Raw genomic sequence first — 19,018 nt, 5'->3', positions numbered from 1 at the left:
TTGATGTCTTCCCTAAGACTGGCGAAGACTTGTTCTGGGTCGTTAGGGTGAGGCTTTGTTTTGCCCAAGAAGCCATAATTACACTTTCCTTATAAAAAGTTCCACCACCCACACACACAATACGTTTTTTCTTTTCAAATCGAGATGTGGAAGTAACATACAATGAAGTGTAGGAATCATATTTTCTTTCTTTTGTGTGTTTCTGAATAGTGACTGAACCGCCTTGGCTTTTGTATACCGAGTGTGAATACACGAGTATTCCCTGCAGTGACTAAACATTTACAGTACACTTGTATTTATTCATTTTAAAGAGGCTTTTATCCAAAGCCATTTCCACATGATGGAGAATAGAGTCTAAGCACAGCGCTGGTAAAGGAGCTGGTAGTGACAAATGTTGGAAGAGGAACATAGAGAGATACAATTAAACACACTCTCACACACTCATACACACTTACACCGAAAGACACAGAGAGGGATAGAGATAAACATAGGAGGTGACTGAAAATAAGAGTGAAAATTTGCTACTGAAAATACAAGAAAATATATTCTTTTGCAATTAAAATGGAGGAAACATCAAAATATTGGACTAAAAGATAAAAATTAGGATTTTTTTTCATGTTCCGACTCTTAATAATTCACTTCATCTGAGGTTGTTCGTGAATCAGCGACTCTGTGCTGTGATACAGATTTCCTACTGAAGTTCCTTGAAGGAAATTTTTTCCTCATGTCACACTGAAATTTGTCATCAATTACATATATTTTAATTTTAGTTTTGTTTTTTTATCCATTTATAGGTACATTTAATATTGTGAAACATACATGAGACAAGTTAGCTCCTGTTATATTATAGCAGCTATAAATTGTTGTTCTTCCCCTATTTTGTGGTTAATGAGACAGAAAATGCAGCTTGTCAGAAGTGGAAAGCTATAAAGTTCTGTGGCCTGAAGACTACGGAGTAAAACATACTGACTGGAACAGTGCTAACTCTAGAGACTCCTGAATGTTAAATGTTAAATAAATGTTAAATAAACTTAAACAGAAACAACTCACCATGTCAATGATTAGATGGTTTCCTATTCTTTTTTTTTTTTTCCTAAAAATGTTTAGTACCATGTACATTTTTACTAAAGAAAGGATATTTTACGTTTAATAATGCAAAAATAAAAGCTGTGATTTGAGTCAAAGCTGCTGTCATAGTCAATTAATGACCACTTGTTGACCAATCAGATTTGAGAATTGAGCAGTGTTTAAAAAAGACTTTTATTTCTTATAATATTTTATTCTCACTTATTCTCAGGGAAAGTTTAAATCCAGAAACAAAAGATTAAATCCTTTCCTCCTCTCTTTCTGTACTAGTCACCACACGATAAGTCATACAGTATGATTATACACGCCGACTAATACTAATTTGTAATAATGATTGTATTAATAAAAGACAGCAAGTGAAAAAAACATTCAAGTTCACTTCACTTGACGTCTAGCCGAAAATAATTGTAGCTAAATGCTTAAAAAAAAACATAATGAACAACCTGAAATCATAGACAATTAAATCAAGACAGATATTACTGGTTGAACTGGTATATAATAAAACCATTACTGTGAATCACATGCCCCATGACCCTTTCTTGATCCCTGTCCCTGTCTCTCACACACACACACACACTCATACATGTGCATACACACACAAATTTGATAACGCCGTCGTGATAGTCAGCGTCTGTACGGGGATCTTGATGTGCCATTCAAATGTGTTCTCGTCCGAGTCTTTTCCTCTTACAACCAGCCGTCTATCATAACAAGTAGCACAAGTGCCTTTTTCACTGCTCCCTTCCACTGCTGCTTATGCAAATGGCATTTGCATGAAACCCTGTTGCCTCGCAGGCCCTTCCTGTCCTGAGGAACACTTGGCAGTTTATGAGGCTCCACACACTGAGGCTACAGATTGGATGGTGGCCTAAATACTGAAAGCGAATGGAGCTGCAACTGCTGCTGGAAATGAATCCCACATGTCCGGTTCTCCGTCTCGGCCCCAGCACATCGCGTGTCATTATACGCATTACAACTGGAGTAATGTGATGACAAGTGGGGATAGTAGTCGAGAAAAAAAGGTTAAGTTAACTGCAATACTTAGTAGATGTCCGTCAATTTGTTCGATATGGGACAACTGGGAAATGTAACGTCAGTTCAGAAATGATGAAAAAATTGGACTGAAATGTCAACTCTACTATCCTTTGAGCAGCTGACTAAAAGATTGAGCTTCTTTCTTGAACCAGACTAAATACAATACCATTCCTCCTCCGGACATTAATCTGCCACTAAGGTGCCTGTGCGTAGATAGAAATGTGATTTAAAAGTGGAAAAAATAACAGTCAAATTCTCTATGATGATAAAAGAGCAGGGCATAGCACTGGATGATAAGATAACGCTGCAAGGTCTAGACAAATATGTGTCTGTAAAAGCAAGCTTTAGCTCGTTTAGATAAACCTGACGTCAGTGGAGCAGTGACTGCATGTAAAAGTGACATGACATATATGGAAGATTTTACAGCTAAGAAGCAGATGGGCCAAACATCTCTCTCTCTCTCTCTTTGTGGCATGTCCGCTTCTGAGTCAGAATACTTAATCCCTGAAGTGCTACAGTGAAGCGTGTTTGTCTGTGTGTGTGTGTGTGTGTGTGTGTGTGTTTGTCTGTGTGTGTGTGTGTGTGTGTGTGTGTGCTTCTTGATGGCTTTTAAAGTTAACATACAAAGTAGTGCCAGAATGAAGAGTCCAGAAGGCTTCACTCTAAACTCCAGCACTGGTCTGAAGTTCAAAACTATGTTCGGTGCCATTGTAGACGTTTAACTCGAAGGAAGACGACAAAGTTTACACTTTATTATGATTTCTTTCTCAATTTTACTTGTCAGTTTGAAGTTGGCTATTCAAAATCAGAATCAGAATACTTTATTAATCCCAATGGGAAAATTGGGTTCGTTAACGAAGCTCCAAGTCACCAAAATAAGAGCACGAATATAAAGACTTATATACACTAAGATAATATATACAAAAAAATATAAATACATTTAAATAACCATACAGGTAAAGGTATATTGTTGCACAGTTGTTATACATAGGATTTATACAGTCCAATGGACAAAGGAAGAAATTTCGTGTGTCGCTCCGTGGAGCATCTTTGTTGAATGGGTCTGCGACTGAACGTACTCCTGTATCTGTCCAGGACATCATGTAGTGTGTGGAAGATGTTGTCTGAGATGGCCAGTAGCATAGACAACATCTTTCTTTGTGACACTACAGTCAGAGAGTCCAGCTCCACCACCACAACATCACCGGCCTTACGGATGAGTTTGTTCAGTCTGTTGGCATCGGCTACCTTCAGTCCGCTGCCCCAGCAAAAAAAGATGCACTGGCTACAACAGACTTGTAGAACATCTTCAGCATCGTCCTGCAGATGATGAACAACCTCAGCCTCCTAAGAAATTAGAGGTGGCTCTGGACCTCCTTCTAGATGGCTTCAGAGTTCTTAGTCCAGTCCAGTTTATTCATGTGATAGTCATGAATATCGGTGAATAATATACATAGAACAAAATATGAAGAGTATTTGCAATAGTTATTTACACCAAAATAACTCATAATTATTCATAACATGAGGAATCATTTCATTAAGTAAAGCTGGAACAGTTATTAAGATAAGTGGAGGCATAATAAGATTAGATGGGTTAAGCTACCATCTATGATCTATCAATAACTCGACAATGAAACTGTAAACCTTGAGCAACGTATTATAACACAAGCTCTCATCAGCATAATAAGAACGATGTGGGGTTTTATATTGATGTACACACTCACACACTGAAAACTCAATGGCAGTTGCATTCATGATTTCACAATTTTTAAGTGTTAAAACATCACAAAACCTGTAGCTTGTCATTATGTTAGTAATAATGGAAGCTTGGGGTAATTCATTAATTAATTAATTCGTTTTTTTGTAGTCATTCACTCGCCGTCTTTGCAATTTTTTTTTAGACATAATTTGTCGATTGGATGAATTGATTGCTCTCTAAACTATAATGGTGATCCATATGTTACAAAGACAAGTTAATAAACCCGTGTGTCATCTGTACAAATGATTAATCATATACTCAAATTATTATGAGGCATTATGTGAATCCTGTATATCACATAGCCTATTGAAGATGCAGATAAAGATGATGCCAGATAAATAAATAAAAAATACGGACTGGATACTTCGAGGATTTTTCGTGCTTCATTAAAATGCTTTTAGTTGAAAACGAATACCTTGAAAGAAAAAATTAAATAGAAAGTGAAACGAAAGCATTTCATTATACTTTCAGCATTGCTTTATAAAAGAGTTACTGTAGGTGATCTTGCGTGTATGTGCTGTGTAATAAATACCCTATGTACATTACCTACAAATAGTGTTACCAAAAAATCCTTAGTGACTGATAAACAAATCACTGGATGAATTTAAAATAAAAATAAAAACTGCCCCAGTGACTGCTCATTTGTTTAACGAGTACATTATTGAAATGTAGGTTCTTCAGTTGTGTCTCTGTGGTAACTCTATTGTAAAGATATTTTTTACTAAGCTAAACTGGTGGCTGTGTGTGTGTGTGTGTGTGTGTGTGTGTGTGTGTGTGTGTGTGAGTAAGTGTTTGTGTGTGCATGTTTGTGTGCGTGTGTTTGTGTGTGTTTGTATGTGAGTGTGTTTGTGTGTGCGTGTTTGTTTGTGTTTATGTGTGTGTGAGTGTGTGTGGGTGAGTGTGTGTTTGTGTGTGTGTATTTGTGTGTGTGGGTGAGTGTGTGTTTGTATGTGAGTGTGTATGTGTGAGTGTGTGTTTGTGTGTATGTGTGTGTGTTTGTTTGTGTTTGTGTGTGTGTGTGTGTGGGTGAGTGTGTGTTTGTGTGTGTTTGTATGTGAGTGTGTTTGTGTGTGCGTGTTTGTTTGTGTTTATGTGTGTGTGTGAGTGTGTGTGGGTGAGTGTGTGTTTGTGTGTGTGTATTTGTGTGTGTGGGTGAGTGTGTGTTTGTATGTGAGTGTGTATGTGTGAGTGTGTGTTTGTGTGTGTGAGTGTGTGTGTGTGTGTTTGTTTGTGTTTGTGTGTGTGTGGGTGAGTGTGTGTTTGTGTGTGTTTGTATGTGAGTGTGTTTGTGTGTGCGTGTTTGTTTGTGTGTGTGGGTGAGTGTGTGTTTGTGTGTGTGTGTTTGTGTGTGTATGTGTGTGTGTGTGAGTGTGTGTGTGTATTCTATCCAACATTGTTATAATGAATGTAACATTGCAGGTCTAAATTCAGAGCTGTGGTGTTTATAAAACACTGCACGAGTTCATACAATCTCATTACATGCTGTAGGTCATTAAAGGCGCTTTGCTGTGTGGATTTTTCTCCTTTGCACCTCAGGACACTGTGCGGTTAAACTTCCCTCCTGTCCATCCATTAGCCATGTTGAAAAGTCATGAATATGCAGCAGCTCATTAGCATATTCAGCAGCTCGTGCGTAGCTGGTTGTCCCGAGCAGAAAGCGGGGCAGGATCGCGGGCGCTGCACGAACCGAGGGGCGGATAATCGCGCGGCTGTGTTTTTCAATGCGAAACGGAGGAAACACTGAATCCACCAGCACCGAGGCACCTTTTTTTTAGCTCGCTGTTTTTTCCCCTTGTTCTCCAGCGACCTCGGTGCGCTCTCTCGGGTTTGGTCCGAGAAACAAAAGCGAAAAAAGCAGTGAAGGTGTTTGTGTGGTTGTAGATCAGGACTCGAAGGAGGGGAGGCGGCGCGGCATGAACGCCCGCTCACCGGCCCTGCTGTGGGTGAGAGAGCAGGCAGCGCTCCGTGTAACCGCGACACGCACCGAGCAACAAAGACGCGGTTACTTTCTGTCCGTTAACTCGTCCTCAGATTGAACCCGCGCTCAAAGAGAAAGAACAAGGGATAAGGCTACGGTTTGATCTCTGGAGCTCTGGTGTGTGTGTGTGTGTGAGAACATAAAAAAGCCACGATGATGCCCTCGATCGCCGTCCGGATCCTTCTTCTCGGCTTGTGCGTGCGCAGCGCCGCGGCTCAGCCAGCGTCCACTCCGGCCGTGTGCGCACCAGCGTGCCGCTGTGACGGAGACGGAGGCGCTGACTGCTCCGGGAGAGGACTGAGCTCCGTGCCGAGCGGCCTCAGCGCCTTCACCTACTACCTGTGAGTCGTCTTTCTCTCCGCTTCAGTTAGAGCCATCAGCTCGTGCATGGTGCTTCATGTGTGCCGGTGTAGTCGCTGTTAGAGGAAAGGCAAAGTTTTCCATATTAAATGAAGTATGTGGTGGTGAATAAACTCTGTTATAGTCTGGAGTTTAATTCTATAGTGACTTATTTTGATAGTGATTTATTCTGTTACAAGCTTTAACATTAATGAACTCTTATTATTGAATTAAATGGGTTACACTGTAGAATTAATTATAGATGTCAGTCCATTAGGCTTGAATGAAACTTTATAATAGTGAATAAACTCTGTTATAGTCTTGAATTTAATTCTGTAGAGACTTATTTTGATAGTGAACTCTTAGTAGTGAATTAAACGGGTTACACTGTAGAATTAACTATATGTCAGTCCGTTAGGCTTGAATGAACCTTTATAATAGTGAATAAACTCTGTTACAGTCTGGAGTTTAATTCTATAGAGAATTATTTCAATAGTGAACTCTTAGTAGTGAATTAAACGGGTTACACTGTAGAATTAACTATATGTCAGTCCGTTAGGCTTGAATGAACCTTTATAATAGTGAATAAACTCTGTTACAGTCTGGAGTTTAATTCTATAGAGACTTATTTCGATAGTGATTTATTCTTTTACAAGCTTTAACCTTAATGAACTCTTATTAGTGAACTAAACGGGTTACACTGTAGAATTAAGTATAGATGTAGTCCGTTAGGCTTGAATGAACCTTCATAATAGTGAATAAACTCTGTTACAGTCTGGAGTTTAATTCTATAGAGACTTATTTCGATAGTGATTTATTCTTTTACAAGCTTTAACCTTAATGAACTCTTATTAGTGAACTAAACGGGTTACACTGTAGAATTCAGTCTGTTAGGCTTGAATGAACCTTTATAATAGTGAATAAACCCTGGTACAGTTTTTAATTAACACGCAGTTGCATTAACTTGTGGTCTTGGATGAACTCTGTAATGCAAACTGCTTCAATGTTGAATTAACTCTTGGTGGTTTGAATCAACTCAGTTTGAGTCAAGAATTAGAACTTTATAATAGAGATTTAACTCAGTTACATTGCTTAATGAGCATTTGGTGGTGAATTCACACTTACAGTCTTGGAAGAACTCTATAGTGATGAATTATACCTTGATACACTCTATTGTAGTGTAAATGAACTCTATTACAGTGGGGAAATAAATCTATATCGCTGAAGTAACTCTGTTACGGACTTGATTGAACAATATATGAATTAAACCAGGATACACTCATGTATTAATGCTTACAGTGTTTTATTAACTCTATAGTTGTGAATTAACTCCGTTACAATGCTGAAGTCTTGAATTAGCAATTAGTGGTGAATTAGAACTGTATGAATGTATGTCGAATTAAGTCTGTAGTGGTAAATTAACTCTGTATTTTAATGATGAATTAACAATGTGACATCCTTTAGGTATCTATTAGTGGGGAAGAAACTCTGATATTGTTGAATTGACTCTACAGATAATTAATTTAGTGTTAAATTAACTCTGTATTGGTGAATTAACTCTAAAATGATTTTGTTGAAATGGATGGTTTGTTGAATCCTGTTACAGTGTTAAATTAATTCTGTTACAGTCTTGAATTAACACTTAGTGATGAATTGATTCTGTTACAGGGTCGAATTAACTCTGTATGTACAACTAACATGTTAAGTCTTGAATTAACGCATAATAGTTATTCAACTCTATTATAGTGTTGGATTAACTCTAAGGTAGCAAATTAACTTTGTTCCAGACGTGAAGTGTCTTTTAGTTTTCTATTAAGTGTAAGGAACTTCAACGCAGCATAGAATTTCCTCTGTATTGATTATTTAACTCTTACAGTGTTGAATTTACTTAATAGCAGTGAATTAATTCTTACGGTATTTAATGTACTCTGTAGAGTTAAATGAACTCACAGTTCGATTTTTACTCTGTAGTGTTGAACGAACTCTATAGTGGCAAATTATCTCTGTTGTAGCATAGAATAGAATTTATTGTTGTGTATTAAGTTTTACAGATTTCCAAAATCTTTTCTTAATGAGATGCTTAACATGAAGTTACTACTAGTCCTAAAGCCACGAGTTCAAACTAAACACCTTCTGCATTTAGCGCAGTCTGGAGCACCATGTCATGTTTCTGTGACAGGACCATTGTTTTCTTTGGACAGAAATTGGAACGAGTGACTACTCTGGCCAATAACCAGCACAAACAGCCATTTCCCTAAGTAGAGCAGGGGGCGGGGGGGTGAAGGGGGTAATGTGTGGTGGGAGGTGGAGTGAAGTGTGCAGTACTATTGCTGCTTTATTAAACACCTCACAGACTGGCTGCTGAACTCCGGCAACCCGAGACAGGGCTTTTTATGTGCCTCAGACCGATTTTTTTTTTTTTTTCAGAGCATTCCACACACCCAGGCAGGAGAGGATTGTTGCACTGTAGGGTGTTGAGTTATACAAGACTCATGTTAACGTTCTAATACGCTTCGTTCTGTACTGCTGGTCCTCGTATACCTGTAGTTTGGCTAATAAACAAAATAAAAAGCCTTTGTTTTATATTTAAAAAACGTCATTACATTGCACTTCAGGTCTCTAAGCACTTTGCAAGCGTGTACAGGGAGGGGATGAGTTAGAGATTGATAAGCATGTCCATGGGAATGTGTACAGCTTGTTAAAAAGTAACAGCAGCTCAGATGATGCAACTGGTCAACGTTTATGCAGTTAAATATTTATTTATTTATTTATTTTTTAATAACAAAGTAAAACCGGTGATGGGATTTTTTTTGACAAATTACTCTGTGCATATAAAAGTACTGTATACACTAGATCAGTCTTAATGACGTTAGTTCTTTGTTGTAGAACGAAGATATCTTTAACCCTCGTCTTCTCAAAAACCACAGGAGCGGTTAAGATCGCGTGAAAGCCGCTAGTCGTTACAACTCGTTGTTACATATGACGTTCTACACTTCTACGTTTTATTCCTCTTATATCACAGAACTCTGTCCACTATTACCATATATAACTTACTAAAGACCTCTATGCTTGTCATAACTTTTGATAATTATAGTTAATGTTGTGCTGTATCTGTGAAATGATCTAGTCCCCTGTGTGACTTCAGTTATAGCAGAGATAAAGCGCTGTTCCTTCACTTTACTCGTTTTCTCTCCTCTAAGAGAAGTCGATAAAACGAAAAAAAACACGCAGCGTGTCATAAAAACAGTTCTACGCTCTGAAGGATTTCCGAATTTCTTTAGTCTCGCATTTTTTGATTTGAATTCTAATCAGCATTACTGTCTGAACTGCTGCTATAGACAATAAATCAACACCTTCTGACCAATCAGAATCGAGACTTCAACAGCGCTGAGGTTTTATTCCTTTATTCATTCGTTATGCAAGAGACCAACAACAAATTCACACAGAAGCAATGCTTTGGGTACACACACAAACACACACACACACATACACACACACACACACACACAGAGGTTTATCAGTTATTGCAGTTGTTAAAGTGAAATGTTTATGTCAACTGCAGTGTTCGTTTCTATTGGAACACCACCACCATTTTTTTTTTTTTTTTTTACTAAATGACTCTTGACTCACTTTTTCACACACTTCTCTCCTGTCAGCCTGACAGTTGTATATCAGCAAAGCCCCTCCTCATTAAAGCCCACTTCTCTTTATTACCTCCCCACTCCACTTCCTCGAAGTAGCTCTGCACTGCGTCTTTCCCAGCCTGGCCGCTCTGAAAGCAGCTCGTCTGAATATCTAGAAATATCTTTGCCAAGCAGCAGAGTGTAATCCAACTCCAGGCTAAGTCCAGTTTGCGGAAGTGATAAGGCCAGAAATAAAGCCTGAGCGTTAACACTCACCCTGGCAGGGGCCATCTTAGATATTGCAGCGTGATACGGAACGGCCGTGAACTCGCACGACTCGTGCGCTTTAATGATTTTTTTTCACAGCAGACTTTGCAGTGTCTTTGTATGAGACAAGAATAATGAAGGCACATGGTTTAATTGTCTTTTGTGTAAAATGACTAAATAGTCAAAAGTTCATGAACAGTGCTGGTATTCTGACAATGAAAGTTCAAGCAAAAGAATGAAAACCGCTCACCAGTCTACAAAAAAATGTACTCAGCTTGAGGGAGTAATTCTGTCTTTTTTTGTAATTTCTTAGAAAAACATTCCCCAGAGGGACAATTTGAACCTAAAATCCCTTTACCTTGTTAGATCTAACATATATATACACATATATATATATGTGTATATATATGTGTATATATATGCTTATATTGTGTGTGTGTGCATGTGTGTGTGCATGTGTGTGTGGTGGCTTAGTGGTTAGCATGTTTGCTTTGCACATCCGGGGTTTGATGGGTTCTGTTCCTTGCATATACAGAGTTCGCATGCCTCAGGGCTGCTCATTCCTCCTTCTGGGTACTTCAGGTTCCTCCCTCAGTCTAAAGACACTTAATGATTGACATCCCTAAATGTGCGAACGGTCTGATCCAGCACTTAAAGGATCTTCTGCTAACATCTCATTGCTGGATAGCACTTCAAGAGGTATTGTGAAGTCCAGGCCTCGATGGCTCAGAGATGTTTTGTCAGCAGAATATGGAACCTAAACAACATTGCAGTTTTAATGTTATGACTTATTCAGATGGGAGATTTGCTAACTTGCAGCGTTCCTGGTTCAAACCTGAGCTCGACTTGTGTACTGACCGTGTCACTGTGGGTTTCCTCTGTTCTGGATCTGGTGGATCGGCTACACCGACTGGCTCCTGAGTGTAAATGAGTGGGTTGTACGGTATATATGGTGCTTTGACTGCCATACAATTCAGGTGCATTCTTAATTTGCACCCAGTTTACTACAGTGCAATAAAAAGATTTTTGAAGATTTTTATTTGAACATGTGTTGCTACATGCTGCATAATTATAATAATTCCGTCTTGATATTTGACCGACTGAATGTGTATGCCCACTCGGTTCCCAGCTATTGACAAGTTTTCTGCTATATCGGTAAATATCTACAGTTCAGTTACTCCACATTTTACAGGGCTGATTAATTAGTGTAAATAAAAGGTTACTGCTTACTGTATTGCTTAACTGTCAGTCAGTACCAGTCATAGCTTGAATTGAGGGGTTTGTCGTGCTTTGAGAAATGCCCTGGCGCACAGCCGGCTCGCTGCTCTGCATGCCTTATTGCATTTCTGGTATTTATTTATGTAATTGATAATACTAGGGCACCTCTCTGTGTCTCTGCCTCGAATCGCCCGCTGCTGCCGCCGCCGCCGCCGCCGTGTCGGTCCTTGCAGAGAAAGAGAGAGAGCCGGAAAGAGGATCAGAGGGGAACATGGAAAAAAAAACATACAGAAAGAATAAAATAAGATTTATGGGCAGAGAGAATGAGAGAAAGGAGAGAAGTGTATTGTGTGTGTGTGTGTGTGTGTGTGTGTGTGTGTGTGTGTGTGTGTGTGTGTGTGTGTGTGTGTGTGTGTGACCCCCCCTGTGCACAGAGCAGCTCCAAGGCTTGTGTGGTTAATAAAGTTTGCACAGTTTCAGCAGGTCGTTGCGTAACGCCTCAGGTTAATGATCCACCGTGTGAGGCGGGGCGCAAACGGCGGCTCTCTGACGCAGAACTCCAGCTTAAGGAACAAACACACACAGTCGTCGCCTCGGCGCACAAACGAAACCTTGACCTTGAACTCGCATGAAAAGAGGCCATAACCTATTACAGCGCAAGTGTGAACTGCCCTTCACAGATAACGTGTACAAAAGCATGCATTGTGCATTCAGTGTATGATCTATGGACATTTACTGATACTGATACAGATACAGCGGATTCTTTTCCAAGAAGATTAGCAGCAAGATTACTTAAATTATATTGTTCTAGCGCCCGACTTCAATTTCAAGCCGTTTTGACTCTCACCGCTTTGATGCCGTCTTATCTTTTGCGCCTCATCCGTCTCAGCGCAGACTCTGTGACTCTGTGACCGCTGTGTATGTGTGCGTGAAGCGGAGACGTCCCCTCCCTCGGCAGTCTGTCCACGCACCATTAGCAGCCCCTTGTTTCAGACTCACTTGAGCAGTTCCTCATCCAGTTTATGGAATGTGCCTTTGTATCCCGTTAAGCAGACAGAGGCGCCATGTTGTGCTGTGTCTTAAAAGGCCCTGGTATGGGACGTGACGGTTGTGTCCGGCCAGACAGAACACACACCTTGAGTTTTCCACACACGCATGCATGCATGCAGGGCTTTTAAACAGCTTTCCTAAGGAGACACGACGACAAACGTGCGTCTGTGCATGAATCACGGCCGAAATGGAAAACAGAACGGCTTGACTAATGCACTTTTAATAGTGCTTACAGGAGCCGTGATACGGACGGGTTTGAAGGTCACAAGCGTGAGGGTTTGAGTTTTTCTAGCCAAACCTTGACTTTGTAGTTTACAGTCTGCTTTATTGATCTCTCAGTAATTTAGGATTGTGTCCAAGCCTTGGGGACTGGTTGTGGGGTGGATGTGTGACTGTCCAGGCTCTAGTTTGATCTCTACTGTTACTCTACAGCAGACTGGGGAATGAGTGTGAAATTTATACTTCACTATCCAATCACAGCATGAGCACATTTTCTCCTGAACTGCACTATCTGCCTCCAACGTAACGAATCCTCCTGTCAGTAACGAATACTGCGTTTATTTGGTTCCAAGAACTTCTTCCAAGGATAGAGGAAGAGATTTTTGTAGTCAGGACTTTGTTTAATTCCTAATTTTCTTTGCTGCAGCTGTTAATAACATAGTTACGAAGAGCAAAACGTTGGTCGCTGTAAATAGGAGCAAAAACAAACATTGTGGACCACCAACATCCAACCAGTCAGGACAAGAGGAAGTGCCTCTGCTTGCATGTTAGTCACGTTGGATGTCAGTTCGGGAGTTCAGGCGTTTTAGCCTAGGTGGCTTTGGAGGAAGGGATGTGTGTGTGTTTGGATTTTGAGCTTCGGCTAACTGCGTGTGCTTGTTTACTCGCCTTGGGGGCTCCATCTATGAAGGGTAAATAAATGCTTTCTTCCATGAAAAAATTCACCTTAACATTCAAAGCTGTAATTAATTAACGATTTTATTTAAGAAAGTCTGTGTATTAAGTTTACATCCACATCTGTGTGATTTAGATGTTGCTATAGAAACAATAACAATCACAAGCGCTTTATTAACTCTGTCATTTGCCTTGCATGTGGAACTGCTGAAGCATCAGAGCTGCTGGTAGAGAAATTGAATCAGACTTAAACTTTAACAGCACTGTGTTATAAAAGGATGTCACTTATAACCGAAACAATGTTTTTATTATCTTTCTCTTGGAGTAAAACTGGGCCTCACTTTTTTTATAACCGGAAATGTCCACACACCAGAATTCCACTCTTTAGGAATATAAGAGAGAGGCGTCCAGGAAGTTAGTGCGATAAGTTAGTAAGCTGCGTCCTAAACGATGTACTGCACACTACACTACACTACCCACTTAGTGTGCCACTAGGTACTCCATCATCTAGCGTTTTAGCGTTTGTGCCACTAGGTACTCCATCATCTAGAGTTTTAGAACATCGTGAACGAGCTGATGCAGCTGTGAGCCACTTTTATTCACTTTCATTCACACTCTTCCTCACTTAATGGCAAAGCTCGAGGACAACTTTAGAATTGGAGAAAATATGATAACAGAATGTGTGTATGTGTGTGAGAGTGTGTGAGAGAGTGTGTGTGAGAGTATGTGCCAGAGTGTGTGAGAGAGAGTGCGTGTGTGTGTGTGTTAGAGTGTGGGACAGTGTGTGGGAGAGTGTGTGAGAGAGTGTCTGTGAGAGTATGTGTCAGAGTGTGTGAGAGCGTGTGAGAGAGAGTGCGTGTGTGTGTGTGTGTGAGAATGTGTGAGAGTATGTGTCAGAGTGTGTGAGAGAGAGTGCGTGTGTGTGTGTGTGTGTGTGTGTGTGAGAATGTGTGAGAGTATGTGAGAGAGAGTGCGTGTGTGTGTGTGTGTGTGTGTGTGTGTGTGAGAATGTGTGAGAGTATGTGTCAGAGTGTGTGAGAGCATGTGAGAGAGAGTGCGTGTGTGTGTGTGTGTGTGTGAGAATGTGTGAGAGTATGTGTCAGAGTGTGTGAGAGCATGTGAGAGAGAGTGCGTGTGTGTGTGTGTGTGTGTGTGAGAATGTGTGTGCTAGAGTGTGGGAGAGTGTGTGGGAGAGTGTGTGAGAGAGTGTCTGTGAGAGTATGTGTCAGTGTGTGAGAGAGAGTGCGTGTGTGTGTGTGTGTGTGTGTGTGTGTGTGTGTGAGAATGTGTGTGTTAGAGTGTGTGAGAGCATGTGAGAGAGAGTGCGTGTGTGTGTGTGTGTGTGTGTGTGTGTGTGTGTGTGTGTGTGTGTGAGAATGTGTGTGTTAGAGTGTGTGAGAGCATGTGAGAGAGAGTGCGTGTGTGTGTGTGAGAATGTGTGTGTTAGAGTGTGTGTAAAAGTGTGTGTATGAGTGTGTGCGTGTGAGAGTGTGTGTGCAAGTGTGTGTGTTCACGAGCCCTGCTCTGATATTTGAGCCTATATTTCTTGCCAGATATTGTAATCTTTTTTTATCTCCACAGCAATCACAGTCACACTCTTTACTGTTAAAATCATTTGCAGCCCCATAAACCCTGATTTGTTGCGATGACTTTAATTGTTTATAGAGGTTTAATTGCAGGATGCATTTATCAGCGTTATTAGAGTTACCCAGACGTCATTGTGCACTGGCACAGCAGTCGCAACCTTTTTTATTTCTGGAGCACAACGTAAATGACCTAATGTTTTTCTCTCTCTCACTCTCTTTCTCTCTCTCTCCTGCACACACACACACATACACACACACGCACACACACACGCACACAGAAAATCCCTGAGTTTAATAAAAATGTGAAATTGGATTTTATAATTACTCAGATTCTTGAGTTATTACTTATTGGACGGTGGTTCTGTAAGCAGAAACAGCTGTGAGGGTCTGAGAGAGACACAATAGCTCAGTGGACTTTTCCAAAGACGTTCTGGGTATTGACTTTTAGAAATCCGGTCATATTGACATATTGAGGGAAAAAAAAAAAACCATGTCGGTCTTGAGACGAGCCAGAAATGTTCAGTTTACCTCAGGTGTAATTTTGTTCTTTTTTAAACTCTAAGATAAGCCAATTAAAAGCTGTAGCACTCCAGTGTAATAAATTATTTAGGACAGTAATTGCAGAATCACTGCTTTTATCTTCCAGTGGATGAGTGCTGGATAGGTCACAATTAAAAAAGGAGGTGTGGTGCCTGACTGGTTGGGTGTAACAAACCGCAGCGTACATTTACAAGACCATAAATCACAGACTAAAAATCACAAGATTTTATTATAGATGTTTCCTTATTGTGGATTAGATAAAACTGGGACATTGCTAAATACCCAGACTCGAACTCAAAACCCAGACTCAAACTCAAACCCAGACTCGAACTCAAACCCAGACTCGAACTCAAACCCAGACTCGAACTCAAAACCCAGACTCGAACTCAAACCCAGACTCGAACTCAAACCCAGACTCGAACTCAAACCCAGACTCAAACTCAAAACCCAGACTCAAACTCAAACCCAGACTCGAACTCAATCCCAGACTCAAACTCAAAACCCAGACTCGAACTCAAACCCAGACTCGAACTCAAAACCCAGACTCGAACTCAAACCCAAACTCGAACTCAAACCCATACTCTAACTCAAAACCCAGACTCAAACTCAAACCCAGACTCAAACTCAAAACCAAACCCAGACTCTAACTAAAACCCAGACTCAAACTCAAACCCAGACTCAAACTCAAACCCAGACTCGAATTAATATAAGATAAGGTAAGATGAGGTAAGATAAGATAAGGTCACAATTAAAAAAGGAGGTGTGGTGCCTGACTGGTTGGGTGTAACAAACCGCAGCGTACATTTACAAGACCATAAATCACAGACTAAAAATCACAAGATTTTATTATAGAGGTTTCCTTATTGTGGATTAGATAAAACTGGGACATTGCTAAATACCCAGACTCAAACTCAAAACCCAGACTCAAACTCAAACCCAGACTCGAACTCAAACCCAGACTCGAACTCAAACCCAGACTCGAACTCAAAACCCAGACTCGAACTCAAACCCAGACTCGAACTCAAACCCAGACTCGAACTCAAACCCAGACTCGAACTCAAAACCCAGACTCAAACTCAAACCCAGACTCGAACTCAAAACCCAGACTCGAACTCAAACCCAGACTCGAACTCAAAACCCAGACTCGAACTCAAACCCAAACTCGAACTCAAACCCAGACTCTAACTCAAAACCCAGACTCAAACTCAAACCCAGACTCAAACTCAAAACCAAACCCAGACTCTAACTAAAACCCAGACTCAAACTCAAACCCAGACTCAAACTCAAACTCAGACTCGAACTCAAAACCAAACCCAGACTCGAACTAAAACCCAGACTCGAACTCAAACCCAGACTCAAACTCAAACCCAGACTCAAACTCAAAACCAAACCCAGACTCTAACTAAAACCCAGACTCAAACTCAAACCCAGACTCAAACTAAAACCCAGACTCAAACTTAAACCCAGATTCAAAGTCAAACCCTGACTCAAACTCAAACCTAGACTCAAACACAGACTCAAACTCAAACCCAGACTCGAACTCAAACCCAGACTCGAATTAAGATAAGATAAGGTAAGATAAGGTAAGATAAGATAAGGTCACAATTAAAAAAGGAGGTGTGGTGCCTGACTGGTTGGGTGTAACAAACCGCAGCGTACATTTACAAGACCATAAATCACAGACTAAAAATCACAAGATTTTATTATAGCTGTTTCCTTATTGTGGATTAGATAAAACTGGGACATTGCTAAATACCCAGACTCGAACTCAAAACCCAGACTCAAACTCAAACCCAGACTCGAACTCAAAACCCAGACTCAAAACCAAACCCAGACTCGAACTCAAAACCCAGACTCAAAACCAAACCCAGACTCGAACTCAAAACCCAGACTCAAAACCAAACCCAGACTCGAACTAAAACCCAGACTCCAACTCGAACCCAGACTTTAACACAAACCGAGACTCAAACTCAAACCCAGACTTTAACACAAACCCAGACTTTAACACAAACCGAGACTCAAACTCAAACCCAGACTTTAACACAAACCCAGACTCAAACTCAAACCCAGACTTGAACATACCCTTTAATTTCAGCCGTAAACTGAGTATTATGTATATTAATGTTTTATTTATTATGAATGCTGATATTTAATAACTGTTCCTTAACTAAAATCACAAAGCAGCTTTAATGCAAGAATAGAAATAGAGGCTTTAAGACCTAAATCTTAGAAGCTTGAGGTTACGGTGACAAAACATTTACAAACTGTTTACGTTTACGTTCATGCATTTGGTAGACGCCTTTATCCAGAGTGACGTACAAAAGTGCAAAATGTTACAGCAACAAAATCAACCAACCAGAGCGCAGTTCCACCAATACGTTGGATCATTTAGGAGCTCGATGCTCGGAGCTCTGACACGCTCTAGCAAATTTATTGTTAAATCCTGGCATTTGATAGAATTTTCAGCTAGTAGTGTTGGCAGCTCTGTACTGAAAGCCTCTGAGCAGCTGTTCTAAACTGTTCAAACTGCTCAATCATGCAACACAGGAATGTAAATAGAGACACACAGCAGTCATTCGATTGATCTTAGACCTATGCAACAAACAGCTGAGTGGTTTAGCGTGGCATTTAGTGGTTTAATGTGGATTTGTGCGTAATTTAAACAACCAAAAATCATACATTTTAAACTTCATTCTTTCCGCAAAGTTGGAAGCACACACATGAAATATATCTACTTTTCTGACATATGTTAAGTTTGAATGTATTTTTTTTTTAACAATAGTCACAAACTCAATCAAAAAAAAAAAAAAAAAATTATAAAATTTAAAATTGTAAAATGAAAATTATAGAATTTATTCTATTTTTTTTACTTTAAAAAAAAATCACCTTTATTTTTAACAATCAAACGCCGTCTGGTGAAGGTGTTTTTCAATGGATCAGAATTCAGCATTTAGGTAACAAACCTCCAGTTCATACATGACAAGCCCAAAAGTGTGTGAAAACCTGACCATCAAACCCATATGTGCTTCTTCTCCAAACAGTTGCCACAAATTTACAAGCACTTAATTGTACGTTTTACTTTTACGTTTTGGATCTAAAAGACCTCAAACCTGTTCCAGAACGACAATGTCCCTGTGCACAAAGTACAGCGCTCCATGGACACATGGTCTATCAAGAATGGAGTAAAAGAACTCGAGTGTCCTGCACAGAGCCTGGACTCTGACTCTACCCCACTGAAAACCTTTGAGATGAATTGAAACACAGACCGAACCGGAGATGATTTACATCTTATATTTTTCTAAAAACAGCCTTCAGTTAACTGCCATGAGCATGGACGCTCTGTACGAAAGGGTTATTGTGTGCCTTATGGAAACGTTTCACACTAACGAGTAGGTCTGTCACAAAAGGCCTCACAAGGCCAAAGAGAATATCACCGTGTCTACGAGGCGCCTGCGTTCTCCGCTGTCAACAGTCACCAAGCGAAGGCGCTGTGCAGTGCAGAGTGTAGAGTGGATTAATGGACTTTTTGTGTTTAAGTGAGCCTGCAGGCTGTTCTAACGCCCTGACATGTTATCAGCATTGTAATGGGCCTGGCCTCGACAGTTCTCAGGATATAAGCCTAAACACTTAATCATAGCTGTTA

At 40.2% G+C, this 19,018-nt stretch overlaps 1 protein-coding gene across 1 annotated transcript in view; it reads left to right on the top strand.

Annotated features, from left to right (window-relative positions):
• Positions 1-5,524: 5,524 nt before the first annotated feature.
• Positions 5,525-19,018, top strand: part of lgr4 (leucine-rich repeat containing G protein-coupled receptor 4) — a 76,538-nt gene continuing 63,044 nt past the window's right edge. The window contains exon 1 of the mRNA XM_060858850.1: positions 5,525-6,199. Coding sequence (XP_060714833.1) covers positions 6,012-6,199 — 188 coding nt within the window. The 5' untranslated portion in view covers positions 5,525-6,011. The remainder of the gene's footprint in view (positions 6,200-19,018) is intronic.

Source organism: Tachysurus vachellii, chromosome 23 (genome assembly GCF_030014155.1).
Source record: "Tachysurus vachellii isolate PV-2020 chromosome 23, HZAU_Pvac_v1, whole genome shotgun sequence".
Lineage (NCBI taxonomy): Eukaryota > Metazoa > Chordata > Actinopteri > Siluriformes > Bagridae > Tachysurus > Tachysurus vachellii.
Note: the sequence above shows the minus strand (reverse complement) of the source record. Positions and strands in the feature narration are given on the sequence as shown.